Below are 16,780 nucleotides of genomic sequence, written 5' to 3' on the forward strand. Positions count from 1 at the left end.
CTGGGTTAAAGCCTTTGCCTTTGGCTCAGGACATGATCCTAGGGTCCTGGGATCGAGCCCTGCATCGGGCTCTCTGCACTGCGGGGAGCCTGCTTCCTCCTCTCTCTCTGCCTGCCTCTCTGCCTGCTTGTGATCTCTGTCTGTCAAATAAATAAATAAAATCTTAAAAAAAAAAAAAAAACCTTGATGGGCAACAATATTTCTGTACATAATGTGGTATTTTAACGAAAGAACCCAAATTAACCAAATCTCAGTAAATGTGCAAAGGTGCTTTACCAGTCATCTGATCTCCCTCGCTCCTTTCATTTCTACTACCAGGGATAACATTATCAAGGTAAGCACCAATTTTTCTATTTTGAGGCCAAAGGGCAGTAAGAATTGAAAGAGCACTGACAACTTTTTTTTTTTTTTTAAAGGTTTTATTTATTTATTTGACAGAGAGAAATCACAAGTAGACGGAGAGGCAGGCAGAGAGAGAGAGAGAGAGGGAAGCGGGCTCCCTGCTGAGCAGAGAGCCCGATGCGGGACTCGATCCCAGGACCCTGAGATCATGACCTGAGCCGAAGGCAGCGGCTTAACCCACTGAGCCACCCAGGCGCCCGAGCACTGACAACTTTAACGTAGTAAGATTACGTCTGAAAATACAGGGGCTGTTCTTTCTTTCTTTCTTTTTTTTTTTTTTTAAAAGATTTTATTTATTTGACAGAGAGAGAGAGATGACAAGTAGGCAGAGCAGCAGGCAAAGAGAGAGGGGGAAACAGGCTCCCCGCTGAACAGAGAGCCCGACCTGGGGCTCAATCCCAGGACCCTGGGATCATGACCTGAGCCAAAGGCAGAGGCTTATCCCACTGAGCCACCCAGGTGCCCTACATGGGTTGTTCTAATTGGCCCAGACTTAGAGACAAGACTGTTAGATTATACTTTATCCAGAAAGGAAAGAATCTTTTGAAAATAGTTGAATGAACTTTTTCTGACTTCAATGTGGGCTTGAGAATTTAAATAAATAAGGGAATAAAAAAATAAATTCCAGACTTCCAGAAAAAAAAAAAAAAAAACCTTCAGGCATGCCACTGTCCCAACTCAAAGCTTAATAAAACACCTGGCAGGAAAGTGCACCACACATGCCCCCTGTTACGGAGATATCACCACCATCAGTGTCCTTCAAGTCCTTTCAGACAAGGACCTAAGTGTTTCCCCCTAATAAAGCAGAGTGCATTTTTACTGTTTTTTGTTTACTCTTTCTTTCATTCTTTCCTGACTTCTTTCCTTTTTTAAGAAAATCTACAAAAAGCACCATTAAGATCCACCACAAAACAATGGGCTATGTTGAGGACAGAATCAACAGTCACACCCCATCTCACACACTATATTATCCATAGCTATTTCTTCCTCAAAACGAAGAGTGAAAGAAAGGGAGAATGTTAGACCCTGAACCATTATCTATTAGAAGTTACGCTGGAATGTAATTGCCATTACAGAACAAGAACAGAAACTATTAAAAGGTGCTAGGGCAGGGTGTGAGGGGACACATCACGATACACACTAGTCTTAAAATCGTATTTAGAATGAATTACACAAAACTGTGATATTTCGAAGATAGGGCTTTATTAGCTGTTAACAGCATAATGCAACTAAAAAGTTATTCTGCTAGAATGGTTTTATATATTAGATGTAAACATTTTCCCCATTAATCTAAATTGAGTTTAGATTCTCAAACCCTCTGCACAAAAAACTATTTCCAAAATAAAAGTAAAAATTAGGGGCGCCTGGGTGGCTCAGTGTTGGTTAAGCCTCTGCCTTCCGCTCAGGTCATGATCTCAGGGTCCTGGGAACGAGCCCTGCATTGGGCTCTCTGCTCTGTAGGGAGCCGGCTTCCCCCGCCTCCTCTGCCTACCTCTCTGCCTGCTTATGATCTCTCTCTGTCAAACAAATAAATAAATTCTTTAAAAATAAAATAAAATAAGATAAATGTAAAAATTAAAATGAACTCTGGTAAATATGTATTTACCTCACATTCCAAAGAAACACTGGTAAATACTTATTTGTATAATGAATTATAGCCAATGTGGAACAGGTAAATACAATGTATCTTTCAATGCAAGCAGATTTCCCAATGCAATTAATAACACAGAAACATTTAAAAATTTTAGGGAAGACCTCAAGAAGCTGCTACTGTTGGTCACTGGTGACTCTAAAAAATGCAGATAATTTCACCCTCAAAGCAGATATTCTATAAAGAGTTTATTTTCTTAAATTATACAGTATTTTTAAATTTTCTTAGTTATCTCAAAAATATGCTTAGTTAAGCAATTAAAATTGAAGGTATAAGGTAAAAAAAAAAAAACAAAAAACCACCAAACTTGAAATACCCAAAATGTAAGTGCAGATTTAACAAATATAATTATTACAGTATGAGGAAAAATGAAGATTTTCAATTAGAGATTTGAGATTTTTCTTTTCTAATGGAAAGATGATGATGAAGCCAACTGATTACTAAAGAGACCAATTTTCAGTTTTATGCTAACTAAAATTTGAGTACTAAATAGGCCTACTTCTACTGACACTGTTATTTGAAACTGAGCTGATTAAATTTACTTGCTTTAAAACAGATGTTTCAATATAATAATTTGAGTACAGGTTTAAGGAAAGGAAGGGATTAGGATTCCAAGCTGGGTAAAGGAGTAGGCAAGGAAAGGCGGTTCCACTGGTGAGCCCTTAACCAGGCCAGGGTTTCTCAAAGTGTGGTCCGTGGACTAGCAGCATCTGTATCACCTAGGCACTTGTTAGCAATGCAAATTATCAGGTACTGCCCCTGATCTACTGGGGGAAAAAAAAGATCTCTGTGTGTGTGCACATGTGTGTGCATGTGTGGCTGTGTGTGTGTGGGGGGGGGAGCGTTCAGAAAGCTATTCAAGTGTGACAACCACTGCTCCTGCCTGTAAATCCATGTCCCTCATCATCTGACCTATCCATGTCACTGCACAACTTTTTCTAGCAGGATTAATAATCAAGAAGATGGGACTCAGACATTTCAAAACATTTGAAACAGGGGCTGGAAATGGAGGACAAAGTATTAAATCATTGGCTGTAAGTGAGCCACAGTAAGGGACGGAGAGTGAGTACTTGGAATCTATTCCCAAAAGATGATGGCTCCATTTACAGTCAATAAGGAAAAGAACATTCTCACTGGCTGTGAAGAAGTTTAACTCTCTAAAATGGGAAGCATCAGGAAAAGGAGACAATTTAAAAAGAAAAAAAGAAAAGCAAGCAGGTACATGTGTATGCTCCCCACAACCTGTCAGTGGCAAAGAGAAGAGGTAGCAGCAACTAGGACTGGATGGAACTGAAGAGCCAATGCTGCCTTGGGAAGGAATTCAAAACAGATCCTCATGAGGAGGACAAAGACTCCTACATATTTACAAACATGGACATCTTGAGGCCATAACACCATGTCAGCTATAAGAGTCACTGGAAACATTCATCTTTTAAAAAATCAAAGTCATCTGACCTCAGGCAATAACACATATAGGCACACCCACCACAGTAAAGTGCAGCCATGTGTGGTCAACTCTCTCCCCTGACTTTACACAGTGGAAGTCAAACAGAACACTGTATTGCAGCCCATACAACAGTGAGATCTTCTCAAATGAAGGTCCTCCCTTCTCCAGAATTGAATGGCAACTTCTTTAAATTCCAGAAGTTATTCTTCCAGCTCTTATCAGCTACCTAGTCCCGAGGCTGGCACCAGGCTTTACAGACTTGGTTTCTAGGTACATGATCTTAAAACAAAACTAAAAAACTTTCCTTTCCACTTAAACTCTCAAGAAGAATGCTGAAGCTTTAAAAATAACTTTTAAGAAGCCAGAAACCCAATAGTAGTATCTGAAATGGAACATCTACTGAACACAGGCATCTGAAAAGCTTGGCTCTAATTCAAGCTGGTCACAAATCCCACCACAAAGCATGGGCTAACGAAGGTCTCTGACTTTGCAGGAATTCTCGGAATAGCTCATATAATCTGTAAAGTATGTAATGGAAGTCACACATGATTAACTCTGTAAATTAATGGAATTACTGAGGTACTTTACTATATGTAATGATCAATCCAGAAATTAAAAAGTAAAATCATCTGATTCACAACACTACACATCTCCCCAGCTAACCAAACCAAAGCTTTCCAGCTCTAATATTCTGAGTTCTTGCCAAGGGAAGGCAGAACAAGGAAAGTGACCAAGTGATTTTAGAGGCCCCGATCAGTAGGAATGAGTCTGCAACAATCAGGAAGCAGAAAAAAAAAAAAAAAAAAAAAAGGGGCGGAGGTGAAGTCCATAATCTCTCTCAAAGGAAGACACACTGTACTGTCCATCTATCTGACTCCATTTCTAAACAGCTAATCAAAGGTAAGGGCTGCTTGCAATAGCTCATATTGGAAAGTAGGCAATAATGGTGTGGAAATAAAGTACAGCTAACTGACTTCATTAAGGAAATGAATGCTGGCTCTGGTTTTCTTGGATAAAAGCTCTTTGGCTCAGTTACTGTGATTGTAAGACTATCGCAGAGCACATGTGGGCCACTGTCAGAATTACACAGGCCACAGACCCTGTCGAATGACAAAAAAGGAGGAAATCAAGGCACACAAGAGAAGTAAAATTATCATCTGTGTTGACAGAACAAGAAACAGGAATAGCCGATAGCTGATATCTGGAGTTTAGTTCAGCCTAGTCATGCAGATTCTACTAACATATACTGAGCAACTGCTACATAAACAAATGTAAGGGCTTGGTTATTTCATTCTATAGTGAAGTAACCCTAACCAAATTTTGAAAAACTGCTTCTTCTCCCGGTCTGAATATGACTCAAAATCATCAATTCTATTTGTGTGACAACTGTGTTGATTTCTCCCAAATTAAACCCTGTTTCAGGAGAAAAAATATTTTGTTTTTATGAAGTCTCACTGTCTCACTTGTCTAGTACTGAGACATAACACCATGCTACCAGAGGCTTAAGGTGTAACACTACTTCCTCTTGCTTCTCATAGGCTCTTGACACAGTTAATAAAATGTTTTATAGTTACCCTAGGGGGACCTTAAAAACAACTATCACAAACAGTATAAAATGTTTCTAATTTAACTGTTTCCTAGAGTTGGAAAGAACCAGCATTTATAGATCACACAATCTCAAAAGAAGCCCACAGCATTGTTCATTTTTATTTCATCATCAAACTGTACATAGCCTTTGGTCTTAAAAATAGAAGTGGGCCCAACCCACAAAGAACCTGAGTAATGTGACTTTTTTGTAGTCCCGTTTCAAGAAGCATGCATCTCAGTTTCAAACCTGTAACTTGATGTTCACATACAACTAATTCAGTGCAATTTAAAATCTAGTAGAGTCAGTAACATTACAAAATTACAAACGAGAATAATGGTTACTTAATCTTTAGTCACAGACTTGAAGAACTATACTTTCACTTACTCTTATGTTTTAATATATAAAGAAAACAAAAGGAAAAGAACCTGTTATGTGGACCTACGTTTTGGCTGTGACATCCACATACTGTCCTGGGCGAAAATGGGCAGCATAAAGAGGGGTGCCTTTATGAAAAGAAAACAATCAATATGAAATTTGTCAGCCTGGGAACAACTTCACTAAACATAAACTACATCTAGGAAGACTAAAAGATTTCAAAAAAAGTAGAAGATTCTCTTCACAATTACAATTATTAGAAACATCAACAATAAAATAATAAAACTGTTCATCAATCATGCTTTAATTGTCTATACATGAGGTAGAGAACAATATATCCCAGGACGAGGCACATGATTCAAGAGTCAGGCTAACAGACCACAGATGGCTGATGGGTTTGTGCCTGCACAGAGGTCAATGTGGTACTGGCTGAAATAGGCAATTCACATGACAAACACAATGTTCTTATGGTAAATAAACGAGTCTGATGATTCTTTGTTATTTTGGTGAATAATAATATACTGACATTTAAGATACCTTTCCTTCCTTTTTTGTATAACGAAATAAAAATAAGAGTAACTCAAAAAATGCTGTGGCTGGATCAGATCTTTTTTAACCATTAGAGATAAGTTACCCAAAAATAGGAACTGTTTGAACCCAGGTCCACCGTACATTAGGCAGTAATTACCATATGGGTGATATCTATATAAAGCCCCTAAATATCAGATTTTTGGCAGATTGGTCACTGTACCAATAAAATATAGTTATTTCAGCACATGCCCAGATAGTTTCGAATTCTGAAAAATTGTCATCATTGATACCCCAAGTTTTATATATTAACATTTCTAAAACTAGTTGTATGTAAACAGAGTTTTAGTTAAAATGCACCAGAAAAAATGTTATTTAGAGGAATTTTTTAAGTGAAAGCCCTTCACAACATTGTATCAATTTGGAATTAACACTATGAGAATTATTTTACAATTAATCTGCAAATATTTCTAGGGCACTTGCCATTTGTACTGTTAGAATTATAAAAGGTAAGACATGGCTCCTAACCTCAAGAATTTATTATCTAGGTGAAAAATCAACATTAACATCATCAAGTAAGAGACTTTTATTAAAAAAAAAAAAAAAAAAAAAAAAAAGCCATAGTCAATGTAGTAGAGAATGCAACTGAATGGTAATTATGGCTTGTTTTACAACAGGGAATAAGGTACTATGGGATTTCAGAAGGTAGTATCCTTTAATGTAGAACCTAACCTAGATTTGTACGGGCAAAGAAAAACCCTGAATTAAGAAAAAATAGGGGAGATTAAAACTGACTCAATTTCTAGGAGGCTGAATGACTTTTAACTGCTGATACCTGACCACTTTTGATCCACAAAAACAATTCCACATGGTTTGAGCTACAACAAAAGTTAATAGGGACTTAATTTTTACACTTGTTACCTTAATTCCATTCACTTTAGCTTCAAACAACAAAACCTGCACTTCAAAAAATACTTTTAATTCTAGTTTATATCAAGGCTGATCCTCCGTCACTCCTTAATAAGGCTTATTGTAATTATAATTTACTTTGTGAAATTCAGTTCAGATATTAAAATACCGAATCTTATAAAACCCTTCTACTATCTGTTAGAACTCAAGTTGAAGAGATCAGGAAACTTTGCTTAAGTTCAAAGATGTCAAAATGCTGTTAACTACATAAACTGATAAAACCATGCTGCCAATCGTACTTTTTGACATTTCAGGGAGTCGGTAAAATACTTCAGAATTTTTAAGATAGAACCTTTACATCAAGGTGCTATGGTTAGTCACTTTGCTGTTCCATGAAAATTCTACCTCAGTGAGAATCTAGCTAATCTTCACCTACTAAAAGGACAGCCTACACAGAGTGAACTTCACATTTTAAAGGGTAGTATATTTTGAAAAATAAAAAAGTTAAAAAAAAATGAAAGTTGGTGTATTTATCTGGAGTGGCTTTTCCAAATGTGAAACTCTCTGTACACTAAAAAGAAAAGCGCTCCTCCCTCTTTAATGCAAACAAAGAGTTCTCTACAGTTCTTTCTAGTCAAAAAAGGAAAAAGACTTGTTTGTCCCTAGTGATTAAATCAGATACCACTTTGTATTTAAAAATAAACGTTTAGGACTTTGTATTGTGGATTCAACTTTACTGAAAGGCCTAACATTAAATAAATCACATACTTGGGTATTTTTGCCTCCCTCCCTTCCCCAGCCTCAGATTACCTGGCTTAATCACAGCATTATCTGTTACATGAAAGATTTTAACTTTCTGTTTTGGCGGCAATCCAAGTTCTTGGTAAAATTCCAATACAGATGTGGATTTCTAGAGGAAAAGCAGCACATATAAGTAACCCATGATACTGAAGGTGGAGTTCTGTGCAAAGAGATATAAACCAAGGTCTTAACAAACCAGAGAACAAATCATTAAGAGCATTCTGTTCCCCTAAGGAACAAAAACCACCACATTCTATTTAAGGGAGGTGAGATTTTGATCTATAACCCAATACATCCAGGATCCAACCAGATGCATGGCGTAGCTCATATATATTATTACCTGGTGAAAGACCTTTATCTGTAGGAAAAGAAACAGCATTGTGCTCATATTTGAATTCTGACTGGAGGCTCTAAGTATCAAGAACCCCAATCTGGGGAAATTCCACTCTGTCTACTCTGCACCTGCTCCAAGCAGCTGGAAGAAAATATACTAGTCACATTCAAATGTATGACCACAAACTTCAAAGTGAGTCCCAAATGTGGTCTGGCCAACCTACCTTTCCCTACTTAAATTCCTCTCATAGTCTCCAAAGCCCCTTCCTTTTCACAACCCCTTTTAAAACCTCCAGTATGTTTCCCTCCTTCTCCCCTCTTTGAGCTAACCACATTGCTTGAGATTTCACTAAAAACAAACAAACAAAAAAACCCCAGAAAAAATGGAGCATTTCCCCAAGGTCTTATCACCCAATCAAACAGCCCACATAAGCACTTCCCCTCCCATCCTCACACCCCATGCTATATTGCACGAGATGCGCAGTTTTAGCAAATGCCAATGTTAAGGCCCTTCTGTTTGGAGACTGTCGTTTCACTGATCTAAGGTGTCATCCAGGTGTCAGTGCTTTTTAAGCACGCCCTATGATTCTGATGTGAAACTGGGACTGGAAATCACTATGACAAGTGAACTGTCCAAGCTCTTATTAGAAGTCAGATCCCTCCCTCTGTACTCATCCGACCCCTCTCTTACCTGTTCAACCACTTTATCTTGAAATTGTTCCCACTGCCTTCTGAATCACCAATTTCCCCCTTTCTACTGGAACTATCCTATCCAAAGATGTCACAGTAACTCACATTCAAACAACACTTAACCTTGACTACAGTTTCCTTTCCATTCCCCCTTAAGACAATGCTCCTTGAAAAAACTTCTGCTCAATCTACTTTCTATCTTCCCATTCTCTCAAACCTACTTTAATCAGGTGCCTGCAGCCCCTGAATACTCAATGCAAAGTGCTTATCAAGGTCACCAACCATCTCTATGTGGTCAAATACACTGGTCAATACTTATCTCACTGGCTCTGCCAGCAAAGCTTGGCACAGGTGACCACTCATCCTTGAGACTTGCACACTCTCAGTTCTTTCATATACTAACAATACCACATTTCTAACTTCAATCGCAAATTCTACAAATTCACTCGTACAACCACTAACTCAGTATTTCACTTTGGTATCATACAGCAACTCAAGTTTGATATGTCTAAAATTGAACTCAACTCCCCCCAAGCCCCCCCACCCCCCGGAAACCTGCTTTCCTCTGGTTTTCCAAACTTCAATAAATAGCAACTCCATAACTCAGCTGCTTGGACCCAAAATCTTGTGGATACCTTTGAATCTTTTCTTTGTCATATCCCATGTCTCACACACCAGCAGTTCCTACAGATTCTATTAAAAATAAAGCCCACATCAATTACTTCTCCCCTGCCCTCAAATCACTGTCTTTTGCCTGGATTATATTAATAGCCTCCTAATTGGTTCCCAAATTTCCACACTGCTGACACCATTGTCTATTCTCCAGTCATGCATGTTCCTTTTGAAACTCAAGCTAAATCATGTCTCCACAATGGTGACCATCTCATGCAGAATCAATCCTAAATCCTTAACATGGTCTACAAAGTTCTGTCCAATCTGACCTCATCTATTACTCTCCCCCTGGCTCACCCTGCTTCAGGTACAATGCATTCCTCACATTTCAAGAAGACATTAGACAATAACCTTGGATCCTATGCACATACTACTCCCCCTGCCTGGAATGCTTTTCAGATTTTTGCAGGACTTGTTCCCACGCTTTATTCGGGTCTCTATCTAAACATTAACTTACCTTTCCTGATTATTCTACCTAAAATAGCACCACTTTGTCACTTGCAAACCCCTCAGCCTTAGTCTACAAAGCACTTCTCTTTGTCATGATACACATTTTTTATTGTGTATCTTCTAAGCCATGGCCTCCCTTTATCATCCCCAATCTCACCAAAATCTAAGCTTCTTGAGAAAAGAAACTTTAGTTGTTGCTACATCCCCAGCTCCTGGTAGGTCCTGCCACCTGGTTTTCCCTCCACCATGCCCTTTTTTCTGTACTGTAAACACACTTGAATAAAAAATATCTTTGAATAGAAAACTTTATGAATATCTCATTTCCTTAAAATAATGTCCCGGGGCTTTTTCCTTTTCTTAGTTCTTAAGACTCTTGATACAGATTGCTAAAAAACTTGACAAAAAAGTTGTTCCACTTTCTATTTCCTGATGTGAAGAGTGCCTTTTTCCTGGGACTATAACTAACACAGGTGTATCTATCTTCCTGATGCTCTTTCCCCCTCAACTTCCCCTCTCATCACAAAAGAAACACCTGCAGGTCAAGGAACCACAGTACTCTATGTATGCTTACTTGTGCCTGCCTAAGCCAGTCGCTTGGAGGTAATTCTTCCCCAACCTTGTACCTCCAAAGCTCATTAAAAATTTGTTAAATATATGTCTAGTCTCAGCTCCAGTAATATTTCCTGTCCTGATTCCTGTGTGGGCAGCCCTGCCAGAGCAGACTACTCCTTGGTCTATGCGATCTTTAGACCTTGCCCATATCTCAAATATTGTCCACATTACCTTACACTTATCGACTTACATGAATATTTGCCTGCCTGCTGGAGCACCTGGATGGCGAGCTGTTTTATTCACCTATGTTTGTAACTTTAGAGCTAAGCACAGTTACAAGTCATATACTGCAGAAGTGAGCTAAATGAATGGTGAAGACACAAAAGATGGAGGACAGACATCCATCTGTGTGAAGTTCTGATTTGCCTCACCAAGTCACACCTTTCCACTCTCGCTGCTGCATCAGTTCTTGGCACACAACATCACTGTGTTTACAATGTTATCTTCAAGTCTGGTTATTAAAAATTATAGGCCTTAAATAAAGATCATGACTTATTCTGAATATGAACAGATCTTTAAGAAACAAAACTACGAAACCAAACCAAGAGTAATTTGTAGTCAAAAAGAACAAAAAAAAAAAAAGCAAGAACAGCAGCAACTAAAAGACCCGAAACAACTCAAGACGATGCCAATGATGTACTGAAAACCAAGCATCACTGTCCCCAATCCAATGGAGTATGTGCACAGCCAGTCTTAATTACAGAATATATGAATATGCAGAAATCTTCAGTTATTTGATGATTTCAGTTTAAAATGTAAGCTGTTGGTGCCACTTTGTAACCTACTGAGAAGGCTGCATTTGGTAGACATGAAATTGGGTGGCACTGGCCTGTAATGTTAATTTGTGGATCAACCCACAAGCCCTAGGAAGTCCCTGGGGACCTCTAGTGGAAACATACAACAGACCCTGAGAAGCCCTGCTCTGGATGTCCACGAAAGGTTGTTTTGTACCTTACAGTGTTCCCTCAAGAAGCTATCCTTTCCACCTTTCCTCCAAGAGTGATGACATAAGTTCATCCCAGTCATTCCCTATATGTTTGCCTACCACATGCTGAAATCTAACACAGATATTCAACACCACCCTTATTAAGGCCCCTACTTTTCTTTTTCTTTTTTAAAGATTTTATTTGTCAGAGGAGAGAGAGAGAGAGCACAGGAATCGTGAGGGACAGAGGAAGAAGCAGACCCTACTGAGCAAGGAGGCCAACACAGGACTTGATCCCAGGACCCTGGGATCGCGACCTGAGGTGAAGGCAGATGCTTAACTGACTAAGCCATCCAGGAGTCTTTAGGCCCCTACTTTTTAACTCCAATCATGCACACTTCCTCCATATCAAAGCAAACACATAAATTCTCATTTAAAAATGAGATTACATTTGCAACTGCAAATTGCAATTATTTTCCTGATGTATCAGATTTAAATTCATTATATTGTAGAACAGAGTTTAAATTTATTCTTGACATTCACATATTCTATCTGATGATTTTAAAAACATATTCTTTTATTAATATCAGTTTCTAAGTATGTGAGGAAGCTTCTAAGAAAACAAATTCTACTTTTTCAGAAACACAAAATGGTAAGATAAACATCTAAGTAATTACAGACTGAGACATAAAAGGTAATACATACTTCGTGATTATATCCCAATTTCATTAAAATTAAATAATATTTTCTTTTAAAAATCAAAATATCATAAAACTAATTAGGTATCAGTTGTGAGAAAATCCAGAAGCTCAAGTTGAGTTGAAAGCAGCAGCAGTGTAACAGAAGTTTTTTTTTTAACTTCCAAATAAATGATTTCAGAAGGCAATTTAAAAGACTGACAGCAGTGTCACACTTGGATAATCCCATCTACGAGGCTGCATTTTTTTCTCCCTCTTTCGAGTTCTCTGCAATTATCCTTCTCACAATGAAAATGCTTCTCTGCTCCTAAGATGAATTAATTGCCATTTGCAACAACGTGGATTTAATCAACTTTTAAGGCTACTTAACTTCCTATGTTTTTATTTATAATAAGTTACGAAAATAGCAAAAGCAAAACAGTCTAATTTCTTGGAGGCCTAAGTTCTTTATAGAGTAAAAGACAGAAAACAAAACAGATCTACCCCTATTATAAATAAAATTGATGCAGTCAATTCATTTTAGAATACTTAACTATTTGATATTTTATATTCATAGGTCTATGTTTTTAAAACCTTCTATAACCAATTTACTTGCAGTTTCTCTAAAGGTTACACTATACAAGAGAAAGCTTGTATATTTTTAGTTTTGAAAATCTTTTTCCTTTCTGAACCAAAATTCTTATGAAGAATTCTAAAACTTCATTTTCACATCTTATTTGAATAAAGGTCATTCAAAGACCAAACTTTTTCTTAATATTGTTAATACATGTCCTCTGGACCTAGAAAATTTATTATCTTCTTTTTTCCTTTTTTTTAATTTAAGATTTATTTATTTTAGAAAGAGAAAGAAAGCACGCATGAGCAGGGGAGAGGGACAGGGAGAATCTTAAGCAGACTCCGCATGGAGAGCAGAGCTTGACGGGGGGCTTGGTCCCACAACCCTGAGATCATGACCTAAGCTGGGAACCAAGAGTCAGTTGCTTAACCAACTGTGCCATCCAGATGCCCCTAGAAAATGTTTACCTTGGAAAACAAGAAAGACCCTTGTAGCACTTTCCATACAAGAGAACTAAATTAAAAAATCTGTGTAAGGTAAGTGGCTGGAAATCCACCACAACATAATCAAGTGTCCAAATCACCTAGCTGTGTGGTATATTCACTAAAGAGAATAAAGCTTAATATATGTAGACCACAGTCTCAGGTATGGAAAGTACTATCATTTCTGCAATTTTTTTTTAAAGATTTATTTGACAGAGAGAGAGAGACGACGAGCACACAAGAGGAAGAAGCAGGCTCACCACTATGCAAGGAGCCAGAATCTCAGAACTCTGGGATCAGGGGCGCCTGGGTGGCTCAGATGCTAAGTGTCTGCCTTTGGCTCAGGTCATGATTTCAGGGTCCCAGGACTGAGCCATGCATCAGGCTCCCTGCTTGGCAGGAAGCCTGCTTCTCCCTTTCCCACTCTGCAAGCTTGTGTTCCCTCTCTCGCTGTCTCTCTCTCTGTCAAATAAATAAAATCTTAAAAAAAAGAAAAAACAACAACCCAGGGATCATGACCTGAACCAAAAGCAGACGCTTAAACAACTGAGTCACCCAGGCTCCCCATTTCTAAAATATTTTAATTATTAGTATTAATAAAATCTGTAGGACATCTTCCTCACTAAGTAATAAAATAGAATAAATTGAGTTGCCAAATACGTTTGGTGGGGGGGGGGGGGGCTTTTGTTTTCTCTTGAGAATTAAGACATTAGAGAACCAATGTAGACTTTTAGAACTAAAAGGATTTAGCAACCTTCAAGGCCAATTCCCTGTTTTCTTGTGTAAGAAAATACATATTCAAAATAAGTGGAGTGAAGGGAGCTAATTGGAGGAGTCAGAATTAGAACTCAGCTCTTCTGACCCCACATCCACTTGTTTTTCCACTACCTCATAGTTCTGGAAATAATAATTACAGATCTGTTGGAGCAGAATGGATTATCCCAACATCTTGTTTGACTCAAAAATATCAAGGCAATAAAGTCATGAACTTACAAAATTGGCAATGAAAATAGATAGTGGTGCTAAAACATTAACAAAAACACAGAAGTACAATTAATGAGAAAACAGGCATCTATCAAAGCAAAGAATTATTTACATGAAGATTAGCATGTATTTACATATTTTAAAAATGCAAACATCTGAAAAAACCTGACATTTTAAAAAAAGTTTTCATAAATATTTCACTGTGCTTTTCATTACTGTGAAACTACTTAAACTCCAAAATTATTAGCCAATAAACTGTCAAGAATTAATTGCAGACTAAAATATATATAAACTATACAATACCCTAATATGCAAAAGTAGTTAACTTCTCTAACACTTAGGAGATAGGCCTCAATGGCCTCTAGTTCTATCAAACTATAGGACTCCAACAATTTTAATCACCTTAAACTCACCGATCAGTATATCCCACTATTTATAGGACAACTCTTCCTGAATTTTCTATAAACACTTCACACACTTCTCTCCTCTTCCAAAACTTCCCTTTCCCTGTCACTATTCCAGGTTACAGAATCCACACTGAACTAGGTATGCAGGAATTGCTCTAAGCCGGTGTCCCCTTACCACATACTCAGCCAGTCTTGTACAATTCCCTGCCCTCTCCAAGCCCAATTCAACTACTTTGGGTCAAAAGCCTTTTAGGCAACTCTCCCCAGTGCTTAAAACAACTTCCTAAATGTTCTCCCTATATCTAGATTCTTCTAATTTAATTAACTAAGACTATGATTTGACAATATCACTGCCCCAGTTGAAGAATTCAGAAAGCTCCTGGGAGTCTACACGATGAAGTCTAAACTCTTCAGCACTCTACCCTGACAGGTACATCTTTGCACCTTTACCATCTTCCCCCACTGGCCCGCACACTCACACACTTAAGAGTTCATATACCACACTTCTCTTTCCAAGCACACATACTCTCTTCCATGTGTCTCTGCAGAAGCTAACTGAAACTAGTAACTCCAAGCTGCAGTATTTGCCCATCTGCAAAATGGGGATAAAAATACTATACCTAAGAGGTTTGTTGCCAGGATGAAATGAGATTTTTGAAATGTGTCTGATATGTTAAAACAGGTATTCCTGCTGACATGCTTTTTCTTTTCTGGTTTCCACTCTGTGAAACCTTCTGGGATTTTCCCAAGCAGAACTGGTTGTCCCCCTATTCCATGCTTCCTGCATGTGTAATCCTATACAGGGATGGCGGATTTATTTGCTCATCTTTCCCATTAGCCTATGAGCACCCAGAGGGTGAATGTTAAGATGCAATTAAGAAAGTAAGATCTGAAGTCTGACTGTCACCCTATCTTTTACCAATGGGTGGCCCTGAAGGAGTTCCTTAACCTCTTTAGCCTCAGTAACAGGCTTAATGGTTATGTATCCACATGTAATATGTGCTCAACAAAGTTAACTATGATAACCAAATAGGAGTTTGGTTGTCCAATACTTGCTAGTTTTCCTATTTACCATACATGTTCATTTCATAAACAATTTACAGTGGAAAAAATGTTTATCTTAGGTATAAGCACAATGTTTTAGTAAACTTGAGGATGTTTCATTACTTACTAGTGAAAACCATCACCATTTCTAGAAATTCTCTGCTTTTAGTCATTCAACAGAGGATACTAACTGCACAGACTTCTCAAATATAAGTTATATATTTAGCATTCTAATAGTATTCTACTTGGGGGAAAAATGCTTTATTTCTAAAAACCTGATGTAGGTTTTAATATAGCTCTATCCCAAGTATTGAAAGTTCCTTCTAAGGAGGGTCTAAACTGAGTGCTTCCTGTGCTCTAGGGACTTAAAAATTTTTTTCAGATCTTAGGACTGTCACATAGGAAATGTTATCGGTTCTCTTCACATTGCAGAGAATCATGCCTAGGGAGTATACATGATGGGATGGTTCTGGAGGCTTACAGACTCAAAACAATGCTGTTTGTATGTGATGCCAGTGCTGTTAAAGTTCTTGTTAACATGATGAATATAATTTATTCGTTCTCATGGATGCAACAAGAAAGGACTGTATTTTGCATCTTCTTAGGAAATACAGTGTTTGCGAAAGTATTTGAATTGGTATAAAGTTGTGGGGTTTTCAGTTTATGTGAAATCTTAACAGACTCTACCTTTTAGTTTTACATGTGTGTTTTAAGAAAATTACAAATTTTGATGATGAAAGATACTTAGAGAAATATACACAGCAGTGAAAATAAAAACAACTTCTTGATTATATGATATATTGTACCGTATTCTCACATTGATGGTGACAATGTCAGATTAAAAAATGCACAAAAAAATGTTCCTTCTAGTATACACAAATTAGTCCCCACATGTTGCTGGTGTCAGGTATTCAGACAACTTAGAAAAAAATGAGAAATTAAACATAAATGACAAAACAGCTACTATCTATTGAGTATCTGTGACATGCTAAGAACATATGAGAAATCTCATGAATCCTGTTAACAAACCTCATAAGTAAGTAGTATTTTTATCTCCATTGAATAGATGGGCATATACTTCAGCTCAGAGGGTAAAGTTACTTGTTTCAAATACTGAGGAGAGATACTGGAACAAACTCAAATTCTCTCAGAATCCTGGGCTCAATGGCTTCACTAGCCTGTCTTCCCTCAAACCCACAATTTACTACATGGATAAACACAAATTT

The 16,780-nt window shown here is 37.7% G+C and overlaps 1 protein-coding gene across 1 annotated transcript in view; it reads right to left on the reverse strand.

Annotated features, from left to right (window-relative positions):
- The window catches only part of MRPL3 (mitochondrial ribosomal protein L3), a 48,085-nt gene that overhangs the window by 26,167 nt on the left and 5,138 nt on the right, over window positions 1-16,780 (reverse strand). Inside the window, exons 5-6 of the mRNA XM_059162602.1 lie at window positions 7,711-7,810; window positions 5,531-5,591 (exon numbers count right to left, since the gene is read on the reverse strand). Coding sequence (XP_059018585.1) covers window positions 5,531-5,591; window positions 7,711-7,810 — 161 coding nt within the window. The remainder of the gene's footprint in view (window positions 1-5,530; window positions 5,592-7,710; window positions 7,811-16,780) is intronic.

This window comes from Mustela lutreola, chromosome 2 (assembly GCF_030435805.1).
Source record: "Mustela lutreola isolate mMusLut2 chromosome 2, mMusLut2.pri, whole genome shotgun sequence".
Taxonomy (NCBI): domain Eukaryota; kingdom Metazoa; phylum Chordata; class Mammalia; order Carnivora; family Mustelidae; genus Mustela; species Mustela lutreola.